This window comes from Chiloscyllium plagiosum, chromosome 10 (assembly GCF_004010195.1).
Source record: "Chiloscyllium plagiosum isolate BGI_BamShark_2017 chromosome 10, ASM401019v2, whole genome shotgun sequence".
Lineage (NCBI taxonomy): Eukaryota > Metazoa > Chordata > Chondrichthyes > Orectolobiformes > Hemiscylliidae > Chiloscyllium > Chiloscyllium plagiosum.
In genome coordinates, this window is record NC_057719.1 from 87,463,644 (window position 1) to 87,473,277 (window position 9,634).

Genomic DNA, 9,634 nt, shown 5'->3' on the forward strand with positions numbered 1-9,634 from the left:
TTCTCTTACATCTCCCTCCCCCTCTGTCTCTTGCTGCTCCATCCCTCTCTCCCTGTATGTCCTTCACCCCTGTCTGTCCCTCTCTGCCCCTCTCTCTCCCTCTCCCCCACTCTGTTCTCTTCCCCCTCCATCCTCCCTGGCTGTATCCGGTAGCGCTGTCCACTGCTCTGATGTGAATTCTCTGTTTTTCAGGTTCGCGATAAGGTCACTTCTCTGCAGGATGAGAAGTCAGGCTTGTATCGTCAGTGGGAGTTGAAGAGGAGCTGGCTGGAGAGGATGTTACTGCAGCAGATCTTCTACAGGGACATCAGCCAAATGGAAAAGCTCATGAATTCTCAGGAGGTGAGTGTGGTTGGAGATGTGGCACAGTAGGGATACAGGAGATGGGGCTGTGCCCTAAACAACCCTGAACAGGAGGGCCATAGGGGCCCAATCCAATGTTAAGATTATAAAGATCTGCACCTCAAGATGCCCATCTCCAGAATGAATGCAGGCCGGCTGTAGGTAGATGGGAGAAAGTGAGCACTGCAGATCTGAGAGTGTGATGCTGGAAAGGCACAGTAGGTCAGACAGCGCCTGAGGAGCAGGAAAATCAATGTTTCGGGCATAAGCCTCTTTCCTGATGAAGGGCTTACACCTGAAATGTCGATTCACCTGCTCCTCGGATGCTGCCTGACCTGCTGTGCTTTTCCAGCATCACACTCTTGACTGTGGGTAGATAGAGGCCTGGGAAGGTCAGTAGGCAGGTGTCTGTAGAAACCTCTTATTCCCTGAGGAAAGCTGACTCAATTATATCTCAGAATGAAACTGCCTGTCTCAGAATCAACCAGCATTGTCAATTTAACCAAAACAAAATACAGGACGTGGAGACTATGTGAAACTTGTGAGTTGAAGAGAGGGAGACCTACCTGTTTCACCCTCCCATTCACACTCCATGGTCAGATCGCACTTTCCCATTTAGAGATGGGTAATAATCGCTGGCCTGGACAGCGATGGCAAACTCCCATGAAGGACAGGTGAAAAGCAGCCCGTCCGCTGTGCCTTTGAATCTCCCACACAGAACGTGTCATTCTACCCTGGCCACCCCTTCAATCTACACCCCCAACACCATTACCATCATCATCATCACAATCACCTCCACCATCACTACCACCTCCACCATTACCAACACAACCTCCACCATTATAGGCCACCATTGCCATTACTACCCAGTATCACCACCATGAGGGGCAGCAGGCCGTGAAGGAGGCACAAGTTGGCCTTCATAATGAGAGGGTTCAAGTACAGGAGAAGAATCACCTTGCTTCAATTCTACTGTATCTTGACATGACCACACCTGGAATGTTGTGCGCAGTTTTGGTCTCCACATCTGAGGACTAATGTTCTGGCTATGGACGGAATTCCATAAAGATTTACCAGACTGCCTCCTGGGAAGGCAGGTCTGACGTATGAAGACAGACTAGATCGAACGATATTCACCAGTGTTTAGAAGAATGGGGAGTGATATCATCGGAACCTGTGAAATTCTAAGAGGGTGAGACAGTGTAAATGCAGAAAGGATGTTCCTGATGCCGGGAAATGCAGGGCCAGGGATGACATTCCAAGGACCTAAGACTAAAATGAGAAGTTTCTTCATCCAGAGAGCCTGTGGAATTCTCTGCAACAGAAGATAGTGAGGCCAGAACATTGAATGTTTTCAAAAAGCATTTATATGTAGTTGGGGGTAAAAGGATTAAAGGATATGGGGAGAAAGTGGGAACAGGGAACTGAGTTGGATGATTAGCCATGATCAGGTTGAATGGTGGAGCAGGCTCGAAGGGCTACATGGCCTACCTTTGCTCTTGTTTACTTTATTCTTATATTACAGCTTTGTCTCTGTGAGTGTGTGTGAGTGTGTGTTTGTGGGTATGAATGCTCTCTCACATGTGTACTACTGTGCTGCATTCAGGCTCCTTTCATTGCGGTCAGATTTGGTTATTCTACATGCCATGTGCAGTGCGTAAAGTCACTGATTGTGCTCTGGAAAGCTGGCAAGGGGGCTGCTGCTCACTTTGTTGTTCACAGATGGGTAACCTGCAGCCCCTACATTTCTTTTACCATGCTGCAGACCTGGCTGCAGCAGTTTGAAAGATTCAGTAAGAATCTTTAACTAGCTTTGATCCCTCAGTAAATAAGGTTCAGGCAAGCTGCTGAGCTATGCATGGCCAGGGTATCATCTGACGGGCTGAACAGCCACTTCCACAGCTCTTACAGACATTCACCTCTCGGACAGTGCTGGCTGCAGAACCAGTGCCGCTTTCAGAAAAGGAGCCTGTGAGACGTTTCGGGTGTGAGTGAGTGCTCAGCAAGCACAACAACGTAATCCAGCAGCTCCCTCCACTCAGTGGAGCTGTCGGTGTCTGCAACTTCAGTCACCGCGTTGTTTTTGGCAGCAGCACCTTGAATTTTCTTGGAGACTCCCACTTCTTTTACTATTTCTCTCTCTCTCTCTCTATTCGCATTCCTAAAGAAATTGGAGGAAGGAGCCAATTTTCACAGATCTTGCTGTCGATGAAACGCTGGGAGGAGGGAGGTCTGCCTCTCGTGGAGAGAGAGAGAGGATATTCTCATCAGGGGAGCAGCATGTGGCCAGACGCAGACGGACTCTGTGAGCCTTGGTTGATGCTGTGGTGCTCCCTGATTCCTGCTGGTGCTTTCCCTTCCCGGGCCTGACTCCCTGCTATCTCCCACCTGCCCCATGCTGCACTGGAGACTGGCTCCTCTCGTCGCCACTGGCGGCTACCAACCTGGGGTTTGACCCGTCCGGAATGTTCCCCGCGGGGCAGCTCTTGTCCTCTTGCCCCTGGCCTCGGAATCTGCACCTCTGACCCCTTGCCAGTCGACTGAAGGGAAGGGAGCATGTCGGGCCCGCAGCGCAGTAAGAGGATGCAGCGCTTCACAGTGTGCACCAAGCTGTGGCCAGCCCCTCTGGGAATGCCATCGCTGGCACGTTCGGTCTCCAGACTGAGCACCGCCGCCGCGTCAAGGCCGGCGCCCCCTGCTGTCCGCTGCGTCTCCAGGATGGACGTCACCTTGGCCCCATGCCTCCCATCCACCTACGCTGAGGGGCCAACTCCTGCCCGAGCTGTGCCCTCTGGTCCTGTGGTCGTTGCCCGCTCAATGAAGGAGGAGGAGAAAGAGGAGGCCAGTGGGATTTCAGTACCGCCTGCCACGGTCAACCAGCCTGCTGTGCCAGAGCCGGCCCGCCGGGTCAGCAGCCTGCTGGTGACCCTTACTCCTGCCCACCCTGCACCAGTGCCCACCCTAAACCAACCCCCGGCCTCTGTCCACCCCACACCAAGAAGCTCCCAATCGGGCAGCAGCGTCCGAGCCCTGGAGGTGGTCTCCACAGCTTCTCCCCCTTTTCTTGGCTTCTCCCGGACAGAGCTGGTGTTACGAGGGCCCACCGTGCCTCGCCCAGACGAGTGGCGAGGTACCCCGCACGGCTGCACTCTCAACTGCGTTTTCCGGTCCTCGCCTCCAGCTCGCGGTGGGCCCGTGCTCTCCATCAGCCTGAGCCCTGGGCACGGTCACTGCAGGACCTCCCATCGCGACACCCAGGGCCCGTCGGAGACCAGGAGCAGCTGCCCGTCCCACAGCCTCAGCACGCTTCCTGAGGACACGCCTGAGGCCGTACAGAGAGCCGCAAACCCCCGTGCATGGTGTATGTGCCGTGGTCAGGAGCACTGCTGCACCGCTGAAGGTGACCCACTGGATATCGATCACCACTCTGTCAGCACGGAGACAAACACCCCCTCGCCCAGTCTGCTGCAGCTTACCTCTGGGAGATCCATCAGCTTCCTCCTGAAGGTCAGAACCAGTTTCCTAGGAGATATCCCGTATTGTAAACCTCTCATGATAGCAGGCAGCAGACCTGTTTATAGCTGACAATGTTGGCAGTGATGCGCAGTCGGGTAAAGCTGTAGAAATGACCACTTCTGTTTCCTGCTTTTCTTCAACTTGTCTTTCATGAGTTTTTTTTTAATTCAAGAGAATTACGAGAGTCAGTTTTAGAGCCTTCAGAAACTCACTGTCAGCTCAATATACAGCTCGCTGTCCCTGTCAAACACTCCCAGCACAGCGACAGCATGGGGTTAGATACAGACTAAAGCTTCCTCTCCACTGTCCCCAGGCAGGCTTAGGGACAGAGTAAATCTCTACACTGTGATGTAGTGCACATCCCTGCTGTCTCGTTGAACTTTCCCTTTTCTGAAACTCACTCGCTCTGCTTGATCTGGGGTATAAACTGAATATTTTGGAATATTTAGAAACAGCACGACATTTTTGCAGGCAATTTGGATTTTTTGGGATGGAAAATGAATACAGCAATGAAATGTATGGAGTATTCTGTGTCTGTACCTATCGGAGAGAGAAGTGAGAACAAAGTACTGAAGGAGTGATTGTGCTGATTTGATCACAGTGACTGAGCACTGACTGTCACCACATTTCTTTTTTCCTCAGGTTTACCTGAGGTCCAGTGAACTCGGGACATCCGTGGACACCGTAGATTCCCTCATCAAACGGCATGAGGCTTTTGAAAAGCTTCTCATAACCCAGGAGGAAAAGGTAAATGATCTGAATGAAAACTTAAACAGGAGGGCGAAAGAAAAGAGGCAGCAAAGGTTTGGAAGCAGAGTGCAGCACTGCACTTCATTCAAACAAACACTTTTCGTTAAGCCACGGCTAATAAATCGAAATCTTGGAACCCTCACTATTGTACAATTCTTTTTCACTGATACAAAAGCAGAAACTGCTGGGGAAACTAAGCAGGTCTGGCAGCGTCTTGTGGAGAGAAGGCAGAGTTAATGTCAGGTTCTGAAAGAGGGTCACTGAACCAGAAATGTTAACTCTGCTTTCTCACCAGAGGCTGCCAGACCTGCTGAGTTTCTGCAGCAGTTTCTGATTTTGTTTCTGATTTCTAGCATTTGCAGGTCTTTGGTTTTTGTTTAGTCTTTCTTACTGTTTGGGATGTGTGTATATCACTGGAAAGTCCAGCATTTATCGCCTATCATTGGTGAAGGACTGCTTTCTTGAGAGTGATCAATAAGTATAGAACATAAGTTCAAGCAGAATTTAACTCTCAGAGGGAATCAGGCTGTGTTTAACCCTGAGCGTGTCAGGCTGTGTTTAACCCTGAGCCAGTTGGGCTGTGTTTAACTCTGAGCGGGTCAGGCTGTGTTTAACCCTGAGCGGGTCAGGCTGTGTTTAACCCTGAGCGAGTCAGGCTGTGTTTAACCCTGAGCGGGTCAGGCTGTGTTTAACCCTGAGCGGGTCAGGCTGTGTTTAACCCTGAGCCAGTTGGGCTGTGTTTAACTCTGAGCGGGTCAGGCTGTGTTTAACTCTGAACAGGTCAGGCTGCGTTTAACTCTGGGCCAGTCAGGCTGTGTTTAACTCTGAGTCAGTCAGGCCGTGTTTAACTCTGAGCAGGTCAGAATGCGTTTAACTCTGAGCGGGACAGGCTGTGTTTAACTCTGAACGGGTCAGGCTGCGCTTAACTCTGGGCCAGTCGGGCTGTGTTTAACTCTGAGCCAGTCAGGCCGCGTTTAACTCTTTGAGGAGAAAGTGAGGTTTGCAGATGCTGGAGATCAGAGCTGAAAATGTGTTGCTGGAAAAGCGCAGCAGGTCAGGCAGCATCCAGGGAACAGGAGAATCGATGTTTCGGGCATAAGAAGGGCTTATGCCCGAAACGTCGATTCTCCTGTTCCCTGGATGCTACCTGACCTGCTGCGCTTTCCCAGCAACACATTTTCAGCGCGTTTAACTCTGAGCAGGTCAGAATGCGTTTAACTCTGAGCCAGTCGGGCTGCGTTTAACTCTGAGCGGGACAGGCCGTGTTTAATATTGCACCAGTCGGGTTGTGTTTAACTCTGAGCCAGTCGGGCTGCATTTTAACTCTGAGCCAGTCAGGCTGCATTTAACTCTGAGCAGGTCAGGCTGCATTTAACTTTGAGCAAGTTGAGTTGAATTTAACTCTGAGTGTATTCTCACTGGCCTGTATTTAACTCTAAGCCAATCGGGCTGTGTTTAACTCTGAGCCAGTTGGGCTGCGTTTAACTCTGAGTGGGTCAGGCTGCGTAAACCTCTGAGCCAGTCAGACTGCATTTAGCTCCGAGCGGATCAGGCTGCGTTTAACTGCGAGTGGGGTCAGGCTGTGTTTAACTCTGAGAGGTGGAGCTGTGTTTAACTCTGGGTGGGTTGCCTGCATTTAACTCTGGATGTGTTCTCACTGGTCTGTATTTAAGCACATGACACTTAAAGTGACTAGGCAGGTTTAAAGGAGACTGAGACATGACTGGGATTGGAGGATTTGAGTTTTAAGGAGAGTCTAGATGGGCTGGAGCATTTTTCACTGGAGCATAGGTGGTTGAGGGGTAACCTGATACAGGTTTATAAAATCATAAAGTGATCAGCAAAGGTCTTTTTCCTGTGCAGAGGTTGTTCAAAATGAGGGGGCATATTTTTAAGGTGAGAGGAGAAAGATTTAAAAGGGACCTCAGCGCTAATGTTATCACACACAGGTTTGTACGTGGAATGATCTGCCAGAGAAGTGGTAGATGCAGGCACAGTTAAAACATTTAAAGACATTTGGACGGGTACATGAAAAGCAGAGGTTTAGAGGAATATGGGCCAATCGCAGGTGAGCAGGACTGGTTAAGTTTGAAAAACTTGGTCGGCATGGACGAGTTGGACCGAAGGGTCTGTCTGTGTGCTGTCTGATTCTATGGCCTAAGGTGAGAGAACCACTCACAGCATGAGCTATTGTGGCAGACCAAGAGAATGCTGGGAGTGTGGTTAGCACTGTTGCCTCACAGCGCCAGAGACCTGGGTTCAATTCCCGCCTCAGGCAACTGCTTGTGTGGAGTTTGCACATTCTCCCCGTATCTGCATGGGTTTCCTCCGGGTGCTCTGGTTTCCTCCCACAGTCCAAAAATGTGCAGGTTAGGTGAATTGGCCATGCTAAATTGCCCATAGTGTTAGGTGAAGGGGTGAAATGTAAGGGAATGGGTCTGGGTTGGCTGCGCTTCGGCGGGTCGGTGTGGACTTGTTGGGCCGAAGGGCCTGTTCCACACTGTAAGTAATCTAATCTAATCTAATCTAAACACTTTGTAGGTGCGGACTGAGGGGCAGGGTCTCCTGAATATCGTGGAAAAGGGCACGAGGGGAGATGGCAGAGACGTTAGGGATAGGTGTGAGTTCAAGGCTAGAAAAATGGGACCTTGAGAGCAAATTTGTCCTGGTGCTGTAGTGGATCAGAGATGCAGCAGAGCTAGCTGAGCAGATTGTCAGCATCTTGACAATAAGCTGTCCGTTTGTGCTAAAGCCCAGACTGATTTCCTGCCATCATCATTAGGTCTGGCCTGTATATGAATGAAGACTCTCACCGACATCTTTGGCACTTGACAGTTTCCAGAAATTGCCCAGCAATTCTCAGTTGCAACTGTGGTTCAAGAAGGAAGCTCTTCGCCAGGGCTGGGCAATAAATCCTGGCCTTTCCAGGGATACCCACATCCCAAACATGTAGTAGGTAGAACCACATTATGCATGTTATCCCTAACTGCCCTTGAGAAGGTGATGATGAGCTGCTTTCTTGAACTGCTGCAGTCCATGTGCTGTAGGCTCACCCACAATGCCCTTCGGGACAGAATTCCAGGATTTTGACCATGACAGGGAAGGAATAGTGGTGTATTTCCAGTCAGGATGGTGACTGGCTTGCAAGAGAACTTGCAGGGGCAGGTGTTCCCATGTATCTGCTGCCCGTGCCTTAACATTGTTAGTTATGGGTTTGGAAAGTGCTGTCTAAGGACCTTTGGTGAATGTCTGCAATCCATCTTGTAGACAGTACACACTGCTGCTACTGAGCGTAAGCAGTGGAGAGAGTTGATGCTTGGAGAGGAGGTGCCAATCCAGGCAAATGGGGCGGATTTAATCACACTAAACTCCAGACTCGTGTTGTGTTGTTTCAGGTGATGTCGCTGCAGGAACAGGCAGGCAAGCTGAGAGAAGAGGGTTTGAAGCGTGAAGATGCCAGTACCATCCAGCAGAAACTCAACAGCATCCTGGACAGGAGGAATCGGATTAAAGAGCTGTCTCAGAACCGCAAGAGAGACCTGAGCACTGCCCGCCTGCTAGCCCGGTTCAACCAGGATCTAATTGAGGTACAGTAAGTCCCATACCTTGCTGACCCACTACAGTACAGTCCAACACCTTACTGACCCACTACACGACAGTCCCACACCTTGCTGACCCACCACAGTACAGTCCCACACATTGCTGACCCACTACAGTATAGTCCGACACCTTACTGACCCACTACAGTACAGTCCCACACCTTGCCTACCCACTACAGTAGCCCCACACCTTGCTGACCCACCACAGTACAGTCCCATACCTTGCTGACCCACTACAGTACAGTCCAACACCTTGCTGACCCACTACAGGATAGTCCCACACCTTGCTGACCCACTACAGGACAGTCTGACACCTTGCTGACCCACTACAGGACAGTCCCACGCCTTGCTGACCCACTGCAGTACAGTCCCACACCTTGCTGACCCACTACAGGACAGTTCCAGGCCTTGCTGACCCACTGCAGTACAGTCCCACACCTTGCTGGCCCACGACAGGACAGTCCCATGCCTTGCTGACCCACTGCAGTACAGTCCCACACCTTGCTGACCCACTACAGTACAGTCCCATATCTTACTGACCAGTACAGTACAGTCCCACACCTTGTTGACCCACGACTGGACAGTCCCACATCTTACTGACCAGTACAGTACACTCCCACATCTTGCTGACCCACGACAGGACAGTCCCACATCTTACTGACCAGTACAGTACAGTCCCACACCTTTCTGACCCACTACAAGACAGTCCGACACCTTACTGACCCACGACAGGACAGTCGCACACCTTGCTGACCCACTGCAGTACAGTCCCACACCTTGCTGACCCACTACAGTCCAGTCCCACACCTTGCCTACCTACTACAGGACAGTCCCTTGCCTTGCTGACCCACTACAGGACAACCCCACACCTTTCTGACCCACGTCAGGACAGTCCGACACCTTTCTGACCCACTACAGGACAGTCCGACACCTTACTGACCCACGACAGGACAGTCCCACACCTTGCTGACCCACGACAGGCCATTCCCATGCCTTGCTGACCCACTACAGGACTGTCCCACACCTTGCTGACCCACTGCAGTACAGGACCATGCCTTGCTGACCCACTGCAGGACAGTCCCACACCTTGCTGACCCACTGCAGTACAGTCCCACACCTTGCTGACCCACTGCAGTACAGTCCCACGCCTTGCAGACCCAGTACAGTACAGTCCCACGCCTTTCCTACCCACTGCAGTACAGTCCCACGCCTTGCTGACCCACTGCAGTACAGTCCCACGCCTTACTGGCCCACTACAGGACAGTCCGACACCTTGCTGATCCACTAAAGGACAGTCCCACACCTTGCTGACCCACTACAGGACAGTCCCACGCCTTGCCTATCCACTACAGTACAATCCGACACCTTTCTGACCCACGACAGGACAGTCCCACACCTTGCTGACCCACGACAGGACATTCCCAGAC

At 51.4% G+C, this 9,634-nt stretch overlaps 1 protein-coding gene across 1 annotated transcript in view; it reads right to left on the bottom strand.

Annotated features, from left to right (window-relative positions):
- The window catches only part of LOC122554023 (spectrin beta chain, non-erythrocytic 5-like), a 234,174-nt gene that overhangs the window by 121,974 nt on the left and 102,566 nt on the right, over positions 1-9,634 (bottom strand). The window contains exons 32-33 of the mRNA XM_043698510.1: positions 3,457-3,769; positions 2,787-3,095 (exon numbers count right to left, since the gene is read on the bottom strand). Of these exons, the coding sequence (XP_043554445.1) occupies positions 2,787-3,095; positions 3,457-3,769 (622 nt within the window). The remainder of the gene's footprint in view (positions 1-2,786; positions 3,096-3,456; positions 3,770-9,634) is intronic.